The sequence below is a fragment of the Tursiops truncatus genome, chromosome X (assembly GCF_011762595.2).
Source record: "Tursiops truncatus isolate mTurTru1 chromosome X, mTurTru1.mat.Y, whole genome shotgun sequence".
Lineage (NCBI taxonomy): Eukaryota > Metazoa > Chordata > Mammalia > Artiodactyla > Delphinidae > Tursiops > Tursiops truncatus.
In genome coordinates, this window is record NC_047055.1 from 80199727 (window position 1) to 80225688 (window position 25962).

The 25962-nt window shown below is 37.3% G+C and overlaps 2 protein-coding genes across 6 annotated transcripts in view; both read right to left on the reverse strand.

Moving 5' to 3' along the window:
* Window positions 1–25962, reverse strand: part of PHKA1 (phosphorylase kinase regulatory subunit alpha 1) — a 136119-nt gene that overhangs the window by 32418 nt on the left and 77739 nt on the right. For all 5 annotated transcript variants that reach the window (XM_033849451.2, XM_019932157.3, XM_019932156.3 and 2 more), the window contains 4 exons: window positions 12816–12925; window positions 11615–11759; window positions 3597–3675; window positions 1487–1653 (listed from right to left, as the gene is read on the reverse strand). In XM_033849451.2, the coding sequence (XP_033705342.1) occupies window positions 1487–1653; window positions 3597–3675; window positions 11615–11759; window positions 12816–12925 (501 nt within the window). The remainder of the gene's footprint in view (window positions 1–1486; window positions 1654–3596; window positions 3676–11614; window positions 11760–12815; window positions 12926–25962) is intronic.
* Window positions 4394–5603, reverse strand: LOC101329698 (large ribosomal subunit protein eL31-like). Its single transcript, XM_033849452.2, has one exon. It carries the CDS (start codon window positions 4973–4975, stop codon window positions 4601–4603), a length of 375 nt encoding a protein of 124 aa, XP_033705343.1. The 5' UTR covers window positions 4976–5603; the 3' UTR covers window positions 4394–4600.

Here is a 25962-nt window from a genome sequence, read left to right on the forward strand (position 1 = left end):
TCTGTACTCTGATGTGACTAATGGGAACTAGCAGAGCTGCAGGAGTGGACCTCATACTCAGTGACATCTTAATGACAAATATTATAACCTTGAATACAATCTAGACACTTGAGTAGAGGATTATGAACAATATGGAGAGACGCGCTCTCCCCATGGAACAGCTGGCAAGCAACAGACACGTCCATTGTGAGGCCACCAATGAGTAAACCCAGACAGGGGAAAGTGACCCAGAATGCATAATATCAAGCTTAGTAAAACATATCATTAAAGAGATATATTTAAGAAAGCAATCTAAGAGAATGAGTGCTACAGATGTAAATCACAACTACCTATGCAATAGCAAACAACCTCAATATCTGACCAGTCTTATTTGGTTTTCAAAATATTTCAGCTTATGCCAAGATAGATATCATGACTTTGGGTATTACTGATAACAGGAAATAATCTTGTATTTAATGTACTCTTCAAACAAAGAAATTCACACTATTTTAGAACTTACAAAAACAGAGTGAATTCAACGGTACTTAGGTGAGTAAATGCTGAGCCCAAATGAGAAAATAGTCCTTCTGACTGCTAGTGTTTTGGTTTATTGTATATGAGATTATGCTTGCTAGCTCACTAAGGAAAGCTAATTTATTTATTTTTCTTCTCTCCAACACACCACTCTTAAGATAAAGAAACTGACTGCCTTAAGATATAGGCTTAACAATCAGAAAACCAGACAGTGAAAGGCAAACCATGTTTTACATAACTAGAACAATAATTCACTCCCACTGGCCCTTCTCTCTGTGGGATTCAAATAATGTAATGTTTGCCCTGCCTAGGTCAGCATTTTAACACTTTAGGGTGTTTGTCAGGCCCCCACGATGCTTTCTCACTATATCATCTTTGTATTCATAGAAGCCAATTAGATTTTGTTCTGCGTTATTTGTCTAGTTGTAATATGAAAGCAATAGGCGTACCAAATCGGGTTTTTCAAACTATGCAGACCTCCCCAGAGATTCTGATGTACCCCTATAATATTCTATATAAAATTAGAATATATAGAATATATTAGAATATAAAATTATAGATTATATAATATTCTATATAAAAGAACTGATGGAATTTTATACTTTTTATGCTTTTTAATGTCAAAAAGCAGTACGTATATGTCTAGTGTTCCTACTACATACTTGATTAAATATCTCTCACTCACCATTGCTTCCTCCCATTTTTAAAGTACCAGTCATTTTATGTACCTGGGAGAGAAATCTCCCCTAACCTTAGTAAGGGATAGTCCAACTCTATACTCCACAATCACCACAGGGATATTAGACCAGAAACCAAAGGTAAGTAGAAGAATGAAAAGTAAAGCCAAACAAAAGGTGTATTAGGTGTATTAAATAGGAGTGAGACTGCTGGCAGGAGAAATATTAAGGAGGATGCTCAACAATACTTTGTATTCTTGTCCAGTAAGGCCAGTGCATTTATGAAGCCTTCTTACCATTACTGGTTGAACCATAGCCATTCATCCAGTCACCAGATTCCAGCTCATTATCATAGTCATCATAATCTTCACTGTACAATTTACCCTCAGGTCCAGGTTCCATAAAGCTCAAATGTGTGCAGCAAGATGTTGTCAAAAACTCTGACAGTTTACCTGTTTGAATCCTGACAATTAACAGGGTAAACAGAAAACAGAAAATCAGAGGAAATCATTTTCAAAACAACAACAGTTTAGTGATAAAAAGGATATCTAGAATGTTCTGTTGGGGGATTACTAACGTTTATACATTAGTACAAATTTTGTAAAAGTGAAAATTTACAGCACTCCTAGACATAGTGTAGTATAGGTTAGGGTACTATGTTAATAAAGACTACAATTATGGGTTCACAATCCACCAGCAGATCAGTTTTGCTCGCTTTCACTGCCACATACTATATTGCTAACTATGCCAAATATCTGGCAAAAACTTCCATTGGCTGCAAGAGAAGCTAGGACAGAATGAAGATAAATCACCACAAATCTGTCATATCATTTCAAAAAATACTCAAAAAGACCATTTTGAAAAGAAAAAAATGGTATCTGACAATTTTAAGAATTATAGTAGATTGTAAGCCATATCTTCCCCTACTTATAAAGCCAATTGCAAAACCAAACCCAAAGGGAAAGTCAATAGTACTGATTTTCTAAAGAAGTCAGCTTGAGGGGGCTCCCAATGGCCAGATCTTGAATAATATGTACACTGAAATAGACAATGGAATGAAGCATGACATAAAAATAAAATAAGAATTTATGACTCTATGCTGGCAATAAAACTACAAAATTAAAGGGGGTAAGGGAGAGCTTTTTTTTTTAACAGAAGGATTCCAACTAATACATGTACAAAGAATGATAGAAACACAGAATCACGATTTTACAACCCCATTAGTAATAACTGATTGATCAATGGAAGATAAAGCCATTTGGTCAAAGATTGTTGCGGAAAGCATAATGGAATCTAGACACGAATGGAGGATTATGAAGAATATGGAGAGAAGTGCTCTCCCCATGGAAGGGCTGGCAAGCAATAGACACGTCCATTGTGAGGTCACCAATGAGTAAACTCAGACAGGGGAAAGTGACTCAGAAGATAACATTTTAAACAAACTGAGAGACATTCTGCAAAATAACTGACCTTCTTTCTTTAAAACTGTAATGAAAATTGTAATGAAATATTAACAAACGGCTGGGGAATTGCTCTAGATTAAAAGACATCAAGGAGATATAATAACTAAAAGCCAACGAGTGATCTTTCATTGGAGCTGGAGTGGGAAAAAAGCTATGGGAAAACATTATTGAGACAACTGGGTAATTTTGAATATGGACTCCGTATTAGATAATAGTATCGTATCAATATTAACTTTTCTGAGTGTGCTGATTATATTGTAGTCATGTATGAGAATGCCCTCTTTCTTAGAAGACAGAAACTGAAGTATTTAGGGTTAAAGAGTCATGATATCTCTGACTAACTCTCACACACTTTAGCAAAAAAAGTGTGTGTGCCTGTGTGTGTGTGTGTGTGCGTGTGTGTGCGTGCGCACATATGTATGTGTGAGAGAGGGAGAAGGGTAGGGAACAAGAGAGGAAGGGAGGGAGGAGAGGAAGGAAGGGAGGGAATGGGGGAGAGAGAACACACAAGTGGGACAGATGTTAACAACAGGTGAGTTCTGAGGGAGGGTATATGGTATTCAATAAGATTCTTGCATATTTGTGTCTACTTGATATTTTTCAAAATAAAAACTTAGGGAAAAAAGAAAAGCAGTGAGAATTGACTAGTCCAGTAACCTACTTTCCTCCCTCCTTCCCTCCCTCCCTTCCATTCTTCCTTCCTTCCAGGGTAAGTTTCCTGATCCACTGAATTTATGGGGTGTAGGCAAAGAACAGGGTGGGGAAAAATTCCAACCCTTCTCTTTAACATTAAATTCCTTGATTCAATCTATCAAACACCAGCTCCTGGAATAGGATGGGTATATGTTGCTAAAGATACAGAGAAAGGCATCACAAGTCTACCATTACTATACCCAGCATCCAAATTTCACATTTCACTACTGAGTGCATAGAGGTCACTTACCTTGCCCCACCAAAATAGCCATCCTGCATTTTTCGGAGTGCTGCCAGGATACTTGAATTCAAGCTGGTTCCATCTTCATCTTAAAATGAAGAGAATTTTAAAACAATCTTTGTGGTTTTAACTTTGAAATAAGGGGAATCTTTCAATTATTTTAAACCAACTTTCTGGTGGTGATGGTACAAATGAGACAGTCCTCGTTGACCACCCTGTATTTCAACACTTCATCTGAGAGCCAATGACGCTGTGCAGCATGGGAAATGGTAAGGGATGATGACCAAGAGAGGAGAGTTCCTCACAGACAGTATCTTATTTATTGTAAGTATTTAGCACATTGCCTGATTGCAGAACACAGAATGATTACTGAATGCTGACAATAATAACAACAGCAACCATATGTTGAATGTTATGTGCTGAGTACTGTGCTGAACATTTTATACATTATCTCATCCAATGAGCTTTGGTTTACATGTGTGTAGGCATAAAAAATATTTAGAAGGCTAACAATTATCCAACTTTATGTGAAGGGGATCATACTACACATACTCTTTTGTGATCCACTTTTTCTAACTAATTCTTTGCAAAAGCTAAAAATGATTCCATAACAGATATTTAGACTGTTGTATTATAAACAACACTGTGATGCAATTTTTCTATTATTTCCTTAGGATAAATTCTTACAAGTAGAACTGTTAGAACAAAGGGAACACTTACTAAAAACTTTATAGACTGCCAAACTGCACACTAAAAAAGTTGTGCCACTATGTCTACCATCAGTATAGAAAGTGATTATTTCCCCACATCTTTAACAACAATGGTGTTAATAATCTTTTTAATCTTTGTTTATCTGATACGTTAAAAAATACATTGTTTTAATTTTAATACTAGTAAGATTGAGCATGTTTTCATGTATAGACTGGCTATTTGTATTTCTTTTATGAACTGCCTGTTCATGTTCTTTTCCCATTTTTTTTTTTTGGTGGTTCGAAAACTTTGACAATCAACTGTTAGTTCTCATCCACATTAACTGTCTGTAGATTTTTGAAAGTGGTGACAAGTACATAGGAAACCAATGTATAGAGCTTGTTTGGTGAATCTTCATCTTCATTATGTTTTCTGGACAACCGCACATGGACATGGTATGGGATATTCCTTATTCCTTTGGCCCAGACAGCTTTGTTGAGCTCAGTGTCAATGTGTACATCTGGAGTTCCCACCTCCTTCACGGCAAATTTCCAGATTTCTTTGAGTGCCCGAGGGGCATGCTTCTTGAAACCCACTCCATGGATGCGCTGGTGAATGATGATAGTGTATTCTCTGGTCACCACCTCGTTGATGGCGGACTGGCCCTTCTTCTCGCCACCCTTCTTTGCAGGAGCCATTCTGCCAGGCTTGGGTTGGAAAGCTCTTTTCCCATGTTTTTAAAAACTAATCTTTTTTTTTTCAATTGACTTTCAAGGCCTCTTTATGTTTTGTGACTATTACCCTTTTCTCTATCATATGTATGGCAAATATTTTATCTACTTTATTATTTGTCTTTCAGCCTCAACCACACTTCATTTTTGTATAAAATATTTATTTAGAAACAAAGATTAATTTAGATTTTCATGTTTTAAAATCTGTCAAGTTTTCCTTTCTGCATCTTGCAAAGTACAGCTTTCTTCAGCCCAAGATCACAAAAACATTCTTCCATACTTTCTTCTAATACTTTTATAGTTTTTCTTGTTGCTTAGCTGTTTAATCTATTTAGAATTTAATTTTGCATAAAATGTAAAGTAGCAGGCCTAAATGAATGATTTTCCCAAATGTATTTATTTATATTCTTTTGCTGCTATTTGGATTGCTGTCTTTATCATTATTGTAATTCCAATGGATCTATCTTCTCTTGTTTCTAGTTTTTAAAAAATCTGGTTATTCTTGTACATTTTCTCTTCCATATGCAATTTAGATTCAGCTTGTTCATAAAAATTTGTCTTTATTTTGATTTGGAATTCACTGAATTGATAGATTAATTTAATAAGAATGAACATCTTCTCAATATTAACTATTTCCATCTAGCAACATGGTATGTCTCTCTAGTAATTAAAATCTTCTTTTATGTTTTTTATTAGCTTTATAATTTTTTACATAGTTTTATGCATATTTCTTATTAAGCTTATTCTTTTTTTAAATTAATTTTTATTGGAGTACAGTTGCTTTGCAATGTTGTGTTAGTTTCTGCTGTACAGCAAAATGAATCAGTTATATGTATACATATACCCTCTCTTTGTCAGATTTCCTTCCCATTTAGGTCACCACAGAGCACTGAGTAGTTTCCCTGTGCTATACAGTAGGTTCTCATTAGTTACCTATTTTATACATAGTACTGTATATATGTCAATCTTAATCTCCCAATTCATCCCACCCCCTTGGTATCCATAAGTTTGTTCTCTATATGTGTCTCTATTTCTTAAGCTTATTCTTATATTATTTACTTTTCTAGACATTTGTCAATTATATCTAGATTTATAAAATTGTATTTGGTATTCTTTTATAATTTGTAAAGACTCCTCCATTTCTGTTGCTATATCCCCTTCCTCATTCTTAACATTATTTTTATTATCTATATTTTTTCTCTTTATTCTGAAGTCTATTTTACCAGATATTAACATGACCACTTCTGATTTTTAAAATTAATTTTACATGGCATATTTTTTCCATTATTTTATTCTAGTCTACCTATATTGTTACATATGAAGTGAATCTCATGGAGACAGCATATATGTGGGTCATTTTAAAATCTACTCTGCCAATCTCAGTCTTTTAATTGGTATATTTAGGCTATTTACAGTTAATGTAATTGTTGATATATTAGGAATGAGTCTGCCATTTTACTTATTGTTTTTTGTTTGTTCCTCTGTTCTTCTATTTTTTCTTCCTGCTTTCTGAAACACAAGAATTCCATTTTGATTTATCTATAGTGTTTTTTACTTTATCTCCTTGTATAGACTTCTTAGTGGTTACCCTAGGTATTACATAATATATACAAACATGCATTATACATATATCATTGTCTATTAGTGTCAACATTTCACAAGTTTAAAGTGATGTGTAAAAACCTTATTTCCTTTTTTTTACATCTTTATTGCAGTATAATTGCTTTACAATGTTTATGCTTGAAAAAAAACTTATTTCCTTTTCAGTCCCTTACCTCCCCCAATATATAACTGCATTAAAGATCTCCTCTACATACTTTGAGAACCACATCAGACAGTGTTATGATTTTCCCTTCAAACGTCAAACATAATTTAGAAAACTGAAGTGGAGAAAGTCTATTGTATTTACCTGTATTCTTACTCTTTCAACTGTTGTTTTTCTTGCTTGATGTTCCAACATTCCATTTTGCATTATTTCCTTTTTATTTCAAGAACTTCCTTTAAGCTATTCTTTTAGAGCAGATCTCCTTCAGACAAATTCATTTAGTTTTGCTTCACCTGAGAATGTCTTTTTTCCCTTTATTCTTCAAGTACATTTTAACTGGATACAGAATTCTTAGTTTACTAATTCTTTTCTTTAAACACTTGAAAAATGTTATGCCACTTCCCTCTGTTCTCCAGGGTTTTTGATGAGATCTGCTGTCATTCTAGTTGTTTTCCCACATAGACAATGTATCATTTCTCTTACCGCTTTCAGGATTTTTTCTTTTTCTTTAATTTTCAGGAGTTTGATCATTATGTTTTGGCATGGATTTCTTTGGGTTTTTCCTGTTTGGGACTCTCTCAGCTTTTTGAATCTGTAGGTTTATGCCTTTTGCCATTTTTTTCAGCCATAATTAGTTGGAATACTTTTTTCAGCCCTATATTCTTTTTCCTCTCCTTCTGGGACTCATAACATGAATGCTAGATGTTTCATTATTAGTCCCATAGGTCTCTGAGGCTCTGTTCATATTTTTCAGTCTGTTTTTACTCTTGTTCACTTCTATAGTTCTACCTTCAAGTTCAGTCTATTTTCTTCTGCTACTGAGCCTATCTAGTAAGTTTTCATTTCAGTTATTATAGTTTTCAATTCTAAAACTTTCATTTGGTTCTCCATCTCTTCAATTTCTTTGCCGAGACTTCCTACTTTCAAGTTTGAAGTGTGGTTGTAATTGCTTGGTAAAGTATTTTTATGATGACTGCCTTAAAATCTTTGTTGTAATTCCAACATCTTTGTCATCCTGGTATTGGTATCTGTTGATCATCTTTTCTCATTGAAGTTGAGATTTTCCTGGGCATTGGTATGAATGATTTTCTATTGTATTCTGGAAATTTGGGGTATCATCTTACAAGACTGTGGATCTTATTGAATCTTCTGATTCAGCAAGTCTCCTCTGATATTGTGCAGCAGGGAAGGGAGCACTGCCTTGTTACTGCTAGGTGGGTGTGGAAGGAGTTCCTCTACTGTTCAGTAAGGATGAAAGTCTAAGCTCCCCACTAGTTCTTCTCAGACACTATCCCTAAGGAGGGAGGGGGCACCTCTTCACAACTGTGTGAAGGCAGTAGTCTAGGTTCCCCACACAGCCTCGCTGATAGGGATGGGAATGGGGCTGTGGTTTTTTTCTGTGGTATTTGGGTAGATTAGAACACATTTATTGTCTAGAAGTTTTCTGTCTGGCTAGGCTGTCCCTTTCCTGTTCCTTTGGCTAGAGGCAGAAGGTCTTTCCTGGACCTTTTCAAATCTGTACCCATTTGTGTTTCTGGGATGATAACTTCTCCAGCACCCAGTCCAGGATATATGAGGCAGAAGGAAAACCCAGGAAATTCACTGCTGTGTCATTTCTTAGGTTCAAAGTCCCTAGCCAGTCTCCCTTCTTTTTTCCAACTTTCAGAGTCTTCTTATGTTTGTATTAGAGTAATGTCCAGGGTTTTTAGCTGTACTTAGCAGGAAGAATAGGGAGAAGTGTCTATTCCTTTTTGTCTGGAAACAGAACTCTTTTTTTTTTCAAAAGTGAAAATATTCAAGAATATGAAAATTTCTAAATATGACTTTGGCCAAATCTCTTAAGTTTTGATTAGTAGTGGTATCATTTTTCATTTTAAAACACTATATAATTTCAAATTTGATTTCCTCTTTAATCAAAGAATTATTTGCAAAAATTTTAATTCCTTCATGGTCAGGTTTTTAAGAAATTATTTTTGTTTTAATTAATTTTATGTGCTATGTCTGGCAATATCATCTATATTATTTCTATTTTTAAAAAATAAACATTCTTTGTGTATTCTGTCTTTCTGGGTATACTTTCACATACACCCGTAAACACAAAAATCAAGTCTGTTAATCCTCTATATCTTTAGTGATTTTGTATAATGGATCTGTGACATTATGATAGAGGTATGTTATCGTTTCCCACTATGACTGTACAATGGATTTATCATATTGTCCTTAAGTTTTCCTAAATATCTGCTTTATGCATTTCATTGATATTCTTCAGTATATAAAAATTTATAAATGTTCCACTGTCTTCATGTACTATAACTCTTATCAATATAAAATATCCTTTATATCCCATTTACTGATTTGTGCCTTGAATTCTATTTGCTATTTTTCATATTAATATTGCCATCATTGCTTTCTTTTTGTTAGCGTTTACATGATATATCTTTATGTTTTCCTTTATTTTCTGTTTTTCCATACAATTTTATTTTAGGGATAGCTTTTGTAAGTAGCATCTAGCTAGATTTTGCTTTTACCTATCCTAGGAATCTATATTTAATATGAGAATTTAACTAATTCACATTTTAATGTGATCACTAATATGTTCATTCTCATTTCACCAGCACAAAATTTTCCCTGACAAAAATACACAGCTATTAGTAATGTAGGTTTTGGAGACTGACAGACCTGGTTTGAGGCCTGATTCTGTTGCTTACTAGCTTTGTGACTACAAAATGAATCACCTTCTTCATCTATAAAATGGGGGCTATTAACAGTACCTACCTGAATAGGGTTGTTGTGGAGATGTCAAAATAAAGCACTGAAAGGACTTAGCTCAGTGCATGGCACAGAGAAAGTGCTCAATAAACATTGCAGTTATTATTGCTATTGATACTTCTGTTTTTTGTTGTGTGACCATGTTCCAAGTATCAAAACTTTGTGACTTAAATCTAGATCTTAATTTTATTCTTCTTCCCAAGCTATGGCTGTATATCTCATCCCAACTATTAGGCATTTCAATTTTGAAACCTCTTTGTCACTATAAACTCAACATGCCCCTTTACAACTGGCATCTTCCTTTATAATTTCTCTGCTTTTATCAATGGCAGCATTATTTACCTAGTCTCTCTAAATGTTGGCATTATCTTGATTCATATCTCATATCTAGTCAGCCAACACCTGACTTGCAGGTGGTGTTTAAAATGACTATTGTATCCTTCTTTCCCACTCAATTTTTACTATCATCAATCCAGTGTATCTTCTCATCACCTCATACTTGGATTAGTTTCCTTGATATCAGATTCTTCTAACTACAGTGTATACTGTCACTAAGTCAATATTCCCTAAATATCACTTTCATCATATCACTCCTTGCTCAAAGACTTTTAATAGCTTCAGACTTCTGAGACAATTTGTCTTAAATTTATCTGCTTATTTTTAAGGTCTTCATAATCTGACCCCATTTGACTAATCCAATTTTGTTGATAATTATATTCCAACATGAAAGGCCCACTCTATTCAGCGTGGCCTCTTCACTGTCCACTCACAAGTCAAGGGCATCCCTGCCTCCAGGCTTCACCCATGGTATTTTTTCCCTCACCTAAAGTACCTTTCCTTCTTCTCTCCTCACATATGAATACTACACATCCCAAAAAGCCTGGATAAGTCCCACCTAGCCAAGAAATTTTCTTTGACAACTTGATCACTGTCACTGTAAAATACTAATCTAATGGTTTAGTACTTCTTTATATACTGTCTTGAATTGTTTTCTATTAATTTTGTGAATTAGCTTTGTTTCTCCAATTAGACTTTATACTTTCTAAAGACAGTTCTGGGAACACAGTAGTTATTAAATGGGCACTTGTTAATTGTTTTAAATAAAGAAGAAAGACAAAAAGAAGAAAGACTACCCTACTTCCTCAACTCCTGTGCTTTCTTTTTTTTTACATTTTTTGAGTGCTTTATTTATATCAAACTGGATAAAATGTGTGTATTTCTCAGACAGAAAAGACATGTCGAGGTAGAAATGAACCTTTCAACTATTCATGGGTACACAAGTACACTGGACTCCTGTGCTTTTGAAGCACTTTAGAGATGTGACCAAAATCCCTAACAGTCTGTCTGGACTTTGAATGATTTATGACAAAGGATTCTTCTCTAATGAAAAGGAATTCTATGTACTTTGGTAGTACAAACAGGCCTTTGGAAGCAACAGCAGAGATACAGAAAGGAAGCAGTGCTTCAGTATTGGCTCTAGTCCTCCAGGAACTGAGAGAACAACAAAGCTTTTCACTCAGTTTCAAGTAAGCAATGTCAGGAAGCCCAGCTAATAAAGGAAAGATAAATTGAAAGGCTTTTTACTTTTCCCTGCTAGATTTTATTGCTTCAGTTAGGCAAGCCTTGCAAAGAGAAGTTTAGGAACTTATCTATAAAATCTTGATGCTCCACTGGAGTAAGACAGATGCAGAATATAGTATTACTGTCTTTAAAATGAATTGTATTAATAAAGTTTCTGTAAATTGGCCTAGAAACCAATTATCTGAAGTAGCCCCAAACAAGTTATTCTATTACATCTCTTGAATTATAGCTCTCAAACCACCTGAAATATTCTTGTGTATTGGTTTATTTGTTACATATTTATTCTAAAACATAAGCTCCGTGAGAGTAGAAACCTCATCTGCCATATTCACCCGTGCTTTGAAAAGTGCCTGGCACAAAACAAGAGCTTAAAAAAACTGATGAAAGAATAAATGACAAAAAGTAGCTTTTCAGTGACTCTATGATTTTGAAGGGCCAACCACATGACTTATTTCAAAAATACATTAGTTCCTTGCCTCATACATCCTTACCAAGCATGCTGTGTGAGATGGGGAAGGTGATGGTGGGCTGGCCTGTCATTCTCCAGCGGCTACAGAGATAGGAGAGGTCTGTTCTAAGCATTTCCACTATCATCTTGTTGTCCAGAGCCAGGTAGAATTGTTGCTGGTCTATAAACTGAGAAAAAGGAAAATAACAGTTCAGAATAATTTACTCTCACAACTATCAAATAATATTTCAAAGTGCTCACATATACACAAGCGTATATAAGATATCACAGGGGCAACAATACCTCCAAATTTAATGCCTAATTCTTCCCAAAGTATCTGGTGGCTTACTGGTACAAACAGTAGTTCTGGACATTTTTAGTGTGTTATAGTTTACAAAGTGTTTTCAAGTACATGATTTTATTTAATGCTAACAACCCAGTGAGGGCTTTTCTCCTTTTTAATAGATAAAAAAATAAGGCCAAGAGACACTGAGTAGATTAGCAAAGTTATACGACTAGCAAATGGCAAAATCAGAGATAGAATCTATGGTCCATTATTCTTTCATCTATACCTCAGTTGCACTATTTCAGATGTAAGATGACAAAAGAAAGCTTAAGTTTTCTTTTCAGAAAATAGTTTATCCTCCTATTCATACATATAATAAGGCTTGCTACTATAATATGGGTAATAAACATCAGGCTAATAAATAGTGTATAATCATGGCTAAAACAGTACTGACATTTTTGTTTAGAAGAGGATATCAGAGATTTCTGGGCATGTAAAAAGGGCACTTCCCCAAAACAAATAGAACACTTAATTCAGTAGCTGAATAAAAAAGACTATATTTTGTTTATAAAGAATACAGTATTTTTAATCTTTAATAAAGAGTACTTTTAAAAGTACTCCAACATTTATAAAATCCTTAATCACTGTTTAATCTGCAACACCCAGGACTACTCTTGGTAGCCACAGTCACTTGGCATAGCTCTGTGCTTCAAGATCAATTCAGTCCAACCCAACAAAGATTGGGCTGGCCGAAAAGTTCGTTCACGTTTTTCCATAACATCTTATGGAAAAAACCAAAACGAACTTTTTGGCCAACCCTATTTATTGAGCAACTTAATATATACAAGGTCACATGAAACTCTGACACTTGTCTCAACTCCACTAAATGCTTTATTTCTATAGTGTTTCTCTTTTATTTCCATTCATCTCAATGCACATTAAAGCTCAGTCCACCCACCTGTGGAGTGAAGGTAAAGATAGTTTTCCGAATGTCATAGAGTTTTGAAGTTCCAAGGACTCCCATGTGTCTGTAGGGTCTTCCACTGAGTTTCATTCTGCTGTTGCATCCTGATATAGAATTGAGAAATGGTCAAGGTATTTTTGCAAATCCTATCAGCAAACATTTTTGTAATAGTTTACACTTCCTCATTGAACAAACTAAGCTCTGTGTCTCAAAATTAGTGTACATGTCATATACAGGGCCATACTAAGCACTGTGGGGCTTTCCAAGAGAAAGACTAGGCAGTTATCTCTGTTCTTAAAGAAATGTATGCTCTTATAAAGAAGCTAAATCATCTAGATGCATATAAAAATTAAGAGTTCTATGAATGATAGAATGTTATTATCTATATTCATAAGGAAATTCACTGAATTTCCTTAAAGCCCATGAAAAGTGCAAAAGCTATTCTGATTATCAAACTTATCAGGGTAAACTACGCCTCAACAAAGCTGAACAAAAACCTCATCAGTTTAGAGGAGCTTCAAGATGGCAGAAGAGTAAGACGCAGAGATCACCTTCGTCTCCACAAATACATCAGAAATACATCTACATGTGGAACAGCTCCTACAGAACACCTACTGAACGGTGGCAGAAGACCTCAGACCTCCCAAAAGGCAAGAAACTCCCCACGTACCCGAGTAGCGCAAAAGAAAAAACAGAGAAAAGAATAGGCACGGGACCCGCACCAGTGGAAGGGAGCTGTGAAGGAGAAAAGGTTTCCACACACTAGGAAGCCCCTTCGCGGGCGGAGACTGCGGGTGGTGGAGGGGAGGAGCTACAGAGCCACGGACGAGAGCGCAGAAACTGGGGTGTGGAGGGCAAAGTGGAGAGATTCCCGCACAGAGGATCGGTGCTGACCAGCACTCACCAGCCTGAGAAGTTTGTCTGCTCACCCACCGGGGTGGGCGGGGGCTGGGAGCTGAGGCTCCGATCCCAGGGAGAGGACTGGGGTTGGATGCGTAAACACAGCCTGAAGGGGTTAGTGCCCTACAGCTAGCCGGGAGGGAGTCCGGGAAAAAGTGTGGAGGTGCCGAAGAGACAAGAGACTTTTTCTTGCCTCTCTGTTTGCTGGTTAGCGAGGAGAGGGGATTAAGAGCGCCGCTTAAAGGAGCTCCAGAGACGGGCGCGAGCCGCGGCTATCAGCGTGGACCCCAGAGACAGGCATGAGACGTTAAGGTTGCTGCAGCCACCAAGAAGCCTGTGTGCAAGCACAGGTCACTATCCACACCTACCCTCCCGGAAGCCTGTGCAGTCCGCCACTGCCAGCGTCCCGTGATCCAGGGAAACTTCCCCAGGAGAACACACGGCGCGCCTCAGGCTATTGCAATGTCATGCCGGCCTGTGCCGCCGCCGGGTAGCCCCGCAACGGTACCCCTCCCTCACCCCGTCCTGAGTGAGCCAGAGCCCCGAATCAGCTGCTCCTTAAACCCCAACCTGTCTGAGCAAAGAACAGAGGATCTCAGACGACCTACATGCAGAGAGGCGGCTCCAAATCCAAAGCTGAACACTGGGAGCTGTGCGAACAAAGAAGAGAAAGGGAAATCTCTCCCAGCAGCCTCAGGAGCAGCGGATTAAAGCTCCACAATCAACTTGATGTACACTGCATCTGTGGAATACCTGAATAGACAACGAATCATCCCAAATTGAGGAGGTGGACTTTGGAAGCAAAGATATATATATATCTTTTTCCCTTTTTCTCTTTTTGTGAGTGTGTATGTGTATGCTTCTGTGTGTATTTTTGTCTTTACAGCTTTACTTTTACCATTTGTCCTAGGGTTCTGTCTGTCCGTTTTTTATTACATTTAAAAAATTTTTTCTTAATAATTAGTTTTTATTTTAATAACTTTATTTTATCTTCTTTCTTTCTTTCTATTTTTTCTCCCTTTTATTCTCAGCCGTGTGGATGAAAGGCTCTTTGTGCTCCAGCCAGGCGACAGGGCTGTGCCTCTGAGGTGGGAGAGCCAAGTTCAGGACACTGGTCCACAAGAGACCTCCGAGCCCCACATAAATATCAAACAGCGAAAATCTCCCAGAGATCTCCATCTCAACGCCAACACCCAGCTTCACTCAACGACCAGCAAGCTACAGTGCCGGACACCCTATGCCAAACAACTAGCAAGACAGGAACACAACCCCATCCATTAGCAGAGAGGCTGCCTAAAATCATAATAAGGCCACAGACACCCCAAAACACACCACCAGACGTGGACCTGCCCACCAGAAAGACAAGATCTAGCCTCATCCACCAGAACACAGGCACTAGTCCCCTCCACGAGGAAGCCTATACAATCCACTGAACCAACTTAGCCACTGGGGACAGACACCAAAAGCAACGGGAAATACGAACCTGCAGCCTGCGAAAAGGAGACCACAAACACAGTAAGTTAAGCAAATTAAGAAGACAGAAAAACACACAGCAGATGAAGGAGCAAGGCAAAAACCCACCAGACATAACAAATGAGGAGGAAACAGGCAGTCTACCTGAAAAAGAATTCAGAATAATGATAGTAAAGATGATCCAAAATCTTGGAAATAGAATAAATACAAGAAACATTTAACAAGGACCTATAAGAACTAAAGAGCAAACAAACAGTGATGAACAACACAATAAATGAAATTAAAAATTCTCTTGAAGGGATCAACAGCAGAATAACTGACACAGAAGAACGGATAAGTGACCTGGAAGATAAAATAGTGGAAATAACAACTGCAGAGCAAAATAAAGAAAAAAGAATGAAAAGAATTGAGGACAGTCTCAGAGACCTCTTGAACAACATTAAATGCACCAACATTCGAATTATAGGGTCCCAGAAGAAGAACAGAAAAAGAAAGGGGCTGAGAAAATATTTGAAGAGATTATAGTTCAAAATTTCCCTAATATGGCAAATGAAACAGTTAATCAAGTCCAGGAAGCATAGAGAGTCCCATACAGGATAAACCCAAAGAGAAACACGCCAAGACACATATTAATCAAAGTATCAAAAATTAAATACAAAGAAAAAATATTAAAAGCAGCAAGGGAAAAACAACACATAACACACAAGGGAACCCCCATGAGGTTAACAGCTGATCTTTCAGGAGAAACTCTGCAAGCCAGAAGGGACTAGCAGGACATATTGAAAGTGATGAAGGAGAAAAACCTACAACCAAGATTACTCTACCCAGCAAGGATCTCATTCAGATTTGAGGGAGAAATTAAAAGCTTTACAGAGAGGCAAAAGCTAAGAGAATTCAGCACCACCAAACCAGCTTTACAACAAATGCTAAAGGAACTTCTCTAAGCAGGAAGCACAAGAGAAGGAAAAGACCTACAATAACAAACCCAAAACAATTAAGAAAATGGGAACAGGAACTTACATATAGATAATAACCTTAAATGTAAATGGTTTAAATGCTCCAACCAAAAGACACACACTGGCTGAATGGATACAAAAACAAGACCAGTATATATGCTGTGTACAAGAGACTCACTTCAGACGTAGGGAAACATACAGAGTGAAAGTAAGGGGATGGAAAAAGATATTCCATGCAAATGCAAATCAAAAGAAAGCTGGAGTAGAAATTCTCTTATCAGACAAAATAGACTTAAAAAAAAAGACTATTACAAGCGACAAAGAAGGACACTACATAATGATCAAAGGATCGATCCAAGAAGAAGACGTAACAATTGTAAATATTTATGCACCCAACACAGGAGCACCTCAATACATAAGGCAAATACTAACAGCCATAAAAGGGGAAATCGACAGTAACACAATCATAGTATGGGACTTTAACACCCCACTTTCACCAATGGACAGATCATCCAAAATGAAAATAAATAAGGAAACACAAGCTTTAAATGATACATTAAACAAGATGCACTTAATTGATATTTATAGGACATTCCATCCAAAAACAATAGAATACACATTCTTCTCAAGTGCTCATGGAACATTCTCCAGGATAGATCATATCTTGGGTCACAAATCAAGCCTTGGTAAATTTAAGAAAACAGAAATTGTATCAAGTATCTTTTCTGAACACAACGCTATGAGACTAGATATCAATTACAGGAAAAAATCTGTAAAGAATACAAACACACGGAGGCTAAACAACACACTACTTAATAACGAAGTGATCACTGAAGAAATCAAAGAGGAAATCAAAAAATACCTAGAAACAAATGACAATGGAGACAGGACGACCCAAAACCTATGGGATGCAGCAAAAGCAGTTCTAAGAGGGAAGTTTATAGCAATACAATCCTATCTTAAGAAACAAGAAACATCTCAAATAAAAAACCTAACCTTACACCTAAAGCAATTAGAGAAAGAACAAAAAAAACCCCAAAGTTAGCAGAAGGAAAGAAATCATAAAGATCAGATCAGAAATAAATGAAAAGGAAATGAAGGAAACGGTAGCAAAGATTAATAAAACTACAAGCTAGTTCTTTGACACGAAAAACAAAATTGATAAACCATTAGTCACACTCATCAAGAAAAAAACGGGAGAAGCCTCAAATCAATAGAATTAGAAATGCAAAAGGAGAAGTAACAACTGACACTGCAGAAATACAAAGGATAATGAGAGATTACTACAAGCAACTCTATGCCAATAAAATGGACAACCTGGAAGAAATGGACAAATTCTTAGAAATGCACAACCTTCCAAGACTGAACCAGGAAGAAATAGAAAATATGAACAGTCCAATCATAAGCAGTGAAATTGAAACTGTGATTAAAAATCTTCCAACAAACAAAAGCCCAGGACCAGATGGCTTCACAGGCAAATTCTATCAAACATTTAGAGAAGAGCTAATACCTATCCTTCTCAAACTCTTCCAAAATATAGCAGAGGGAGGAACACTCCCAAACACATTCTACGAGGCCACCATCACACTGATACCAAAACCAGACAAAGATGTCACAAAGAAAGAAATCTACAGGCCAATGTTACTGATGAACATAGATGCAAAAATCCTCAACAAATTACTAGCAAACAGAATCCAACAGCACATTAAAAGGATTATATACCATGATCAAGGTGGGTTTATCCCAGGAATGCAACGATTCTTCAATATTCGCAAATCAATCAATGTGATACATCATATTAACAAACTGAAGGAGAAAAACCATATGATCATCTCAATAGATGCAGAAAAAGCTTTCGACAAAATTTAACACCCATTTACGATAAAAACCCTCCAGAGAGTAGGCATAGAGGGAACTTCCCTCAACATAATAAAGGCCATATGTGACAAACCCACAGCCAAGATCGTCCTCAGTGGTGAGAAACTAAAAGCATTTCCACTAAGATCAGGAACAAGACAAGGATGCCCACTGTCACCACTCTTATGCAACAGAGTGTTGGAAGTCCTAGCCATGGCAATCAGAGAAGAAAAAAAATGAAAGGAAACCAAATTGGAAAAGGAGACGTAAAGCTGTCACTGTTTGCAGATGACATGATACTATACACAGAGAATCCTAAAGATGCTACCAGAAAACTACTAGAGCTAATCAATGTATTTGGTAAAGTAGCAGGATACAAAATTAATGCACAGAAATCTCTGGCATTCCTATACACTAATGATTAAAAATCTGAAAGTGAAATTAAGGAAACACTCCCATTTAACACTGCAACTAAGAGAATAAAATACCTAGGAATAAACGTACCTAAGGAGACAAAAGACCTGTATGCAGAAAATTATAAAACACTATGAAAGAAAGTAAAGATGATACAAATAGATGGAGAGATATACCATGTTCTTGGACTGGAAGAATCAACATTGTGAAAATGACTATACTATCCAAAGCAACCTACAGATTCAATGCAATCCCTATTAAACTACCACTGGCATTTTTCATAGAAGTAGAACAAAAAATTTCACAATTTGTATGGAAACACAAAAGACCCCGAATAGCCAAAGCAATCTTGAGAACGAAAAACGGAGCTGGAGGAATCAGGCTCCCTGACTTCAGACTATACTACAAAGCTACAGTAATCAAGACAGTATGGTAGTGGCACAAAAACAGAAATATAGATCAATGGAACAGGATAGAAAGCCTAGAGATAAACCCATGCATATATGATTACCTTATTTTTTGATAAAGGAGGCCAGAATACACAATGGAGAAAGGACAGTCTCTCCAATAAGTGGTGCTGGGAAACCTTGACAGCTACATGTAAAAGAATGAAATTAGAACACTCCCTAACACCATACACAAAGATAAACTCAAAATGGATTAAAGACCTAAATGGAAGGCCAGAGAGTATCAAACTCTTAGAGAAAACATAGGCAGAACACTCTATGACATAAATCACAGCAAGATCCTTTTTGACCCAGCTCCTAGAGAAATGGAAATAAAAACAAAAATAAACAAATGGGACCTAATGAAACTTCAAAGCTTTTGCACAGCAAAGGAAACCATAAACAAGACCAATAGACAACCCTCAGAATGGGAGAAAATATTTGCAAAGGAAGCAACTGATAAAGGATTAATCTCCAAAATTTACAAGAAGCTCATGCAGCTCAATTAGAAAAAAACAAACAACCCAATCCAAAAATGGGCAGAAGACCTAAATAGACATTTCTCCAAAGAAGATATACAGATTGCCAACAAACATATGAAAGGATGCTGAACATCATTAATCATTAAAGAAATGCAAATCAAAACTACAATGAGATATCATCTCACACCGGTGAGAATGGCCATCATCAAAAAATCTACAAACAATAAATGCTGGAGACGGTGTGGAGAAAAGGGAAGCCTCTTGCACTGTTGGTGGGAATGTAAATTGATATAGCCACTATGGAGAACAGTATGGAGGTTCCTTAAAAAACTAAAAATAGAACTACCATATGACCCAGCTATCCCAGTACTGGGCATATACCCTGAGAAAACCATAATTCAAAAAGAGTCATGTACCAAAATGTTCATTGAAGCTCTATTACAATAGCCAGGATATGGAAGCAACCAAAGTGTCCATCGACAGATGAATGGATAAAGAATATGTGGCACATATATACAATGGAATATTACTCAGCCATAAAAAGAAACGAAACTGAGTTATCTGTAGTGAGCTGGATGGACATAGAGTCTGTCATACAGAGTGAAGTAAGTCAGAAAGAAAAACAAATACCGTATGCTCACACATATATATGGAGTCTAAGAAAAAAAAATGTTCCTGAAGAACCCAGGGGCAAGACGGGAATAAAGACACAGACCTACTAGAGAATGGACTTGAGGATATGGGGAGGGGGAAGGGTAAGCTGTGACAAAGTGAGAGAGTGGCACACACATATATACACTACTAAACGTAAAATAGATAGCTAGTGGGAAGCAGCCGCATAGCACAGGGAGATCAGCTCGGTGCTTTGTAAGCACCTAGAGGGGTGGGAATGGGAGGGTGGGAGGGAGGGAGATGCCAGAGGGAAGAGATATGGGAACATATGTATATGTATAACTGATTCACTTTGTTCTACAGCAGAAACTAACACACCATTGTAAAGCAATGATACTCTAATAAAGATGTTAAAAAAAAAAGTCCTCAGTTTAAAGATGGCATACTAAACTGGAAAAAGTGAAAAAAGAGTGCATCTTGATCTCCTTCAATAGCATAGTACTTACAGATTTTATTCAATGGGAAAACACATTTTATCCAAATAAGTCAAGATATGTTAACATTCTTATGTCTGACAGGAAATTTTGTGGAAGGTTACAGTAAAATTTGCTTTGTAGGGCAGCTATTTTGAAAACTGTGAAGAGGTGGGAGACTTGAACTATCAGACAGCCACAAAAGTAAGGTACAGTTCTGATGAAAATTTAAATAGAATATATACATCATGTGTCTCACTGTCGTCTATGTGTGTATATACGTATGTATGTGTATACATACACGTGTGCACATTCACACACATCCACCTTATTTCTCTGAGTAAAAGATGTCTTCTTTTTACAGTTTAGCATTCTGAAATTAGAATATACCTGTCAATTGATGCCTGTGCTAAATGTAGTTGAATTTCTTTTTGTCTTTCAAAAGGCAATTATTACATATTACAATGCCTCTTACAATGAGGAAGTATTTCATTTATTCAGACACATGTTTTCCTTTTATAACATAGGATAACACTATACACATTGTTCCCAAACTCTTTTTCCCCAAAATCTATATTAAATATCCTTTCATGTCAGTACTGACAGAATTAGTACTACTGTTTTGGGGGTGCTGGGACACACTTTTCTTGGGGATTTCATTTTTGCCCCTTCTTTATCCTATGTATGATACTTATCATATATGCCACATTTTTAGTGTTGCTTCAGCCTTAGGGACAGAACCAGAGAGCTGTCAGTGTCTTTTTCTATATTCCAGTGTCCACTCTGTAAAACACACACTTTACCTGAGACTGATATTATAAGCAGTATCCATTGTTCCCTCCATTTTGTTTCTTTTTTATTATGGTAAAATATACATAAAATTTATCATTTTAACCAGTTTAAATTGTTCAGTGGCATTAAGCACATTTGTAATGTTGTACTACTATTACTCCCACCCATCTTCAGAAAATTTTCATCTTCCAAAACTGAAACTGTACCCATTAAACAATAACTCCGCATGCTCCCCTCCTCCCAATCCCTGGCAATCACCATTCTTTCTGTCCCAATGAATTTGCTTACTCTAGGTACCTAATATATGTAGAGTCATACAATATTTATCCTTTTGTGACTGGCTTATTCCACTTAGCATAAAGTCTCAAGGTTCATACATTTTATAGTATGTGTCAGAATTTTACTCTTTTTTTAGGCTGAATAATACTCCATTGTATGTATATACCACATTTTGTTTATCTTTTCATCCATCAATGGATGCTAGGTTCTTTTTTTAAAAATTGCTTATAGTATAATATATATAAAGTACATGAATCTTAAATGTAAAATTTGATGAATTTTTACATAGCAAACACATAACCTAAATCAAAATATGGAACATTATCAGCACTGCAGAAGCCTCCATTGTGCCCCTTCCCAGGTATTAACTTCCCACAGGCCCCAAAGTTAACCACCATTCAAACTTCCACCATCATAAGTAAGTATGATTTGTCCATTTTTGAGCTTTATATTAATAGAATCATACAGTATCTACTTTTTGTATCTGGTTTCTTTCACTCAACATTATATCTATGAGATTCATCCATATTATTGTACATAGAATTAGTTCATTCATTTTCATTGCTGTATAATATTCCACTGTACGAATGTATAATTATTTATCCATCCACTTGTTGACAGACATTTGAATTTTTCCTCCAATTTTTTGTTATTATAAATAAAGCTCTTATTAACATTCTTGTTGTTTGGGAGGTCCCAAAAATCACCTCCAGGTTTGGTGATTCGCTAGGATTCATAGGACTCAACATAGAGCTATACTAATGGCTAAGGTTTATTACAGCAAAAGGATACAAAGCAAAATCAGCAAAGAAAAATGGTGCATGGTGCAAAGTCCAGAGGAAACCAGGCACAAGCTTCCAAGACTCCTCTTCCCAGTGGAGTTGCATAGCACATGCTTAATTCCTCCAGCATCAAATTGTGACAATATGTATGAAATGTCTACCAAGGAAGCTCATTAGAGACTCAGTGCCCAATGTTTGTTTTTATTAGGGGCTGGTCACATAGGCACCCTCTGCCTAGCATGCACCAAAACCCCAGACTCTCAGAAGAAAAGCAGGTGTTCAGCATAAGCCATACTGTTTGCACAGTTTAGACACAGTAAACCACCCTTATCATTCAGAGGATGGTGAAACCCTCTCAAAATTCAAGTCCCCAGATGCCAGCCAAGGGCCAATCTTGCAAGCAGGCCTTTCTAAGGATACATTCTCAGGCCTGCCATGTGAACTCTTTGTACAGACCACCCCCTTGGCTCTTGGCCGAAGTGCCTTTGTCAGTAGGACCCTACACAGTAGAGTGAGACCAACCTGCAGTATTGTCCTCAGTTATGTCCTCAGGGGCCTTAGATTGAGCCAGATAAAAGAAATCCATTATCATAAACATGTATCTTCAAAAACCAGGTGGCTTCCTCCTTAAGTTTCCATAATTAACCCTTTGCTTTTTAACCTGGCTTGAGGCATCAATCCAGGCACAGCACAGGCCTGTTCAGTAAACTGAAGCTGACCTGAATGCCTTCCAGGGCTGAGGCAGTGTCATGATAGTCAAGGCTCACTGACAAGTACAATTCCAGAGGGCATATGCAGTACCGTTGGATAAAAAAAAAAAAAAGTTTACAATTGTTAGGGCATCCCAAGCAGGACATACATTAATTAGGCAGTTTAGGCTAACAGAACCCCTAATGTGGCTAATCTCCCACTGTGAGGCCTCCCACCCTAGGGTTTCCAATCCAATCCAAAAAATTCAGTTCAGAACTTGGTTTCAAAGGGAGTGTTTCCTGAAGGCAGCTGGATCCAAACAATTTTGTTTGTTCATAGCACCAGTTCATCTGCCTTGCAAGCGTAGACGACATGTGGAGGTGCTGAGGCCACCACCTGCTGTCTCAGAGTCAGCTCTGTCAGATCTGACCTTAGGCTCAGCAGTCAGTTTGAATTCAAAGCACTCTCAGCACCAGGGAAGACAACACGTGCTTTTATTAGGGAGGAGGGGAAAGCTTCCAGGAGCAGTCCTAAAAATCAAAGATCATTAATGCCCTCACCCTTCACTCATGCCTCCCCAGGTGTTTTGTTTTTTTCTCCAGTGTTACAAAATCTGTGCGTCCCATTTAGCCGTTATAGTTGTACAATCATCCTCTCCTCTCATCCAGACCTTTTGCCTAGAAGAGTTGTATGTAAGAAGTTTAAAAGCATTTTCAGAGGCAAACACTTTTATACAACTTATTCAGAAAGACATATCATGTCCAGGAATTGGTCAAGATGAAATCCTGAATTTTCAAATATTTAAAAAATGGGTTTTCATACTTCCCACTCCTTTCATCCTGATCATTTATCCAGTGAGCAGCCTAGAAAAGATCACTCTCTTTATGGGGACAGCTACCTTTAATAAGCACACTGCCTTACTAAGGTTTATGTATCAGGAGGAAGGGCAAGTAAGTAGAGTCAGGCTATCAGTCTATTTTAAGCTGCAACTAATCTAGAAAGTCAAACACAATCATCAACAGCAGTGACACAGCCTCAGAAAGGATCAAGAGTTTGATCTGTCAGGAGTGGGGGAGGGGGTCACATTCCTCATGCTAGGCCCTCCTCCAATTTGCAGCTTTTGCAGAAATCACATTAGTAATGCAATCAGCTTTTGTATCAGAAATATACAGCCAATGAGAGGATCAATTTCAGATGGTCCCATCAGAGAACAAGACTTTTCCTGTGGGCATCTGCAACTCAACTGACCCAAATGGTCCAGCCAGCACCAGGGATGGTTTCACAGTTTAGGATCACAAGAGGGGTGATCCAAATCTGCAATAATCCAAGTCTGAGTTCATTTAAAGTTTACGTAGTTCATTTAGAGTTCATTTAGCCTGTGCCTCCTTTCAGTTCAGCACATCTGGTGCTGATGTGCGAACAGTCTATAGCAGACCTTATCAGGTTTCAGCTGAGAGTCAGGTTCAGGCAATCAGAATCTGTGAATTTAGGATGCCAGAAAAGCTAGTGGCTTTTCTTAGGGAGCATCAACGCTGAGATGGTGCAGGGCTGGTCAACCGTGGTCTAGGTCCAAGTCCAAATGACAAGTAAGACTTTGCTAAGCTCTTCTTATTGTGCCTTACAGTCCAAACTAACCCAGTCAAAAATACACACATCAGGATGAAAAAATCATCAGCTTCTTAAGAGTCAGACGTTTGGTTTCACGAAAGCTCATTAGCAACTAAAAACTGCTTTTAAACTCAAAAAGTGTATTTTCACCTGAAGACTGCCTCTCTTTTCATGTTGTCTTTTCCTTTTTCCAGAAGTTCCAATAGTTAAAAAATGATAACAAAAATCATTAGTTATGGAGACTAGTTTTATTTCCAATACTCAAAGAGTTTGGATTCCAATCTGCCCACTGGCAGCAAAAAGCAAGGTAATTGTATCCTAGTGATGCTCTTTTTTCTTTTTTGCAACTTTTCCTGATCAAGATGATCCCTCTAGCTTTATGAGACTACAAGAATATAACATTTTACATCAATGTTTATCATACATCCAGATGCAAGAGCCACAAAATACAAAGCCATTTTTAAAAGTTCCTCCTTTTCCCCTAATCGAAAGTTTACTCAAACCTTGAGCAGGAAATCCAGCATTTACAAGCTTAATGTTATAGTTGCAGGGAGATCCCAGCTGTAATGTGGGAGTGGGGCTAGAGGGCTATGGCAGCAGTGGTTAGTGTTTTTCTCCCTCTGATTTTTTTTAAATAAAACTTTGCTCTAGCACTGGAAAGTGATTTAACCTTTTTATCCCCTCCCACTTGAACAAAAGGCACACAAACTTTTCAACATTTTGGCCCATTCAAAGTTCACCTCTGGGAATGTTTGGACCCTTTCTCCTCCAGCCTGGAGGAGAAAAGAAAAACCAAAGGCATCACCCAGGCTGTACTTTTCCCCCCTCACTTTAGCCACTGTGGCCAAAAGTAGCCAGAGGATCCTTCGAGCCAACTCTCTTGGAGTTGGATCTAACATTTTCAAATTCCATAGGTAACTTCTACCTCTTACAACAGAGAGCAGCTCAGTTGCTTTTTCATACCATGGATAACTCCATAGACACCCAGGTACCACAGGTTTGTCATCCTCTACCATCCTTTTCTCAAACAATGCTTTTGCCATATTTAAGTGAGTTAAGGCCACTCTAGACAATCCCAACACTATCACCAGTGTGTTGGGAGTCCTGAAGACCATCCCAGGTTTGGTGATGAGGTGAATCACGGGAGGACTCATGGGACTCAGCAAATAGTCATACTTGTCACTAATATTTATTATAGCAAAAGGATGTAAAGCAAAATCAGTAAAGGAAAAAAAACATGCATGGGGCAAAGTCTAAAGGAAACCAGGAACAAGCTTCCAATATCCTGTCCCAGTAGGGTCACACAGCACGTGTTTAATTCTTCCAGCATCAAACTGTGACAACACGTGTGAAGTGTTGCCTACCAGCAGTAGAGAC

Coding starts and splice junctions, on each gene's coding strand:
- LOC101329698 (XM_033849452.2), bottom strand. CDS start 4,975: ATGGCTCCTGCAAAGAAGGGTGGCGAGAAGAAGGGCCAGTCCGCCATC.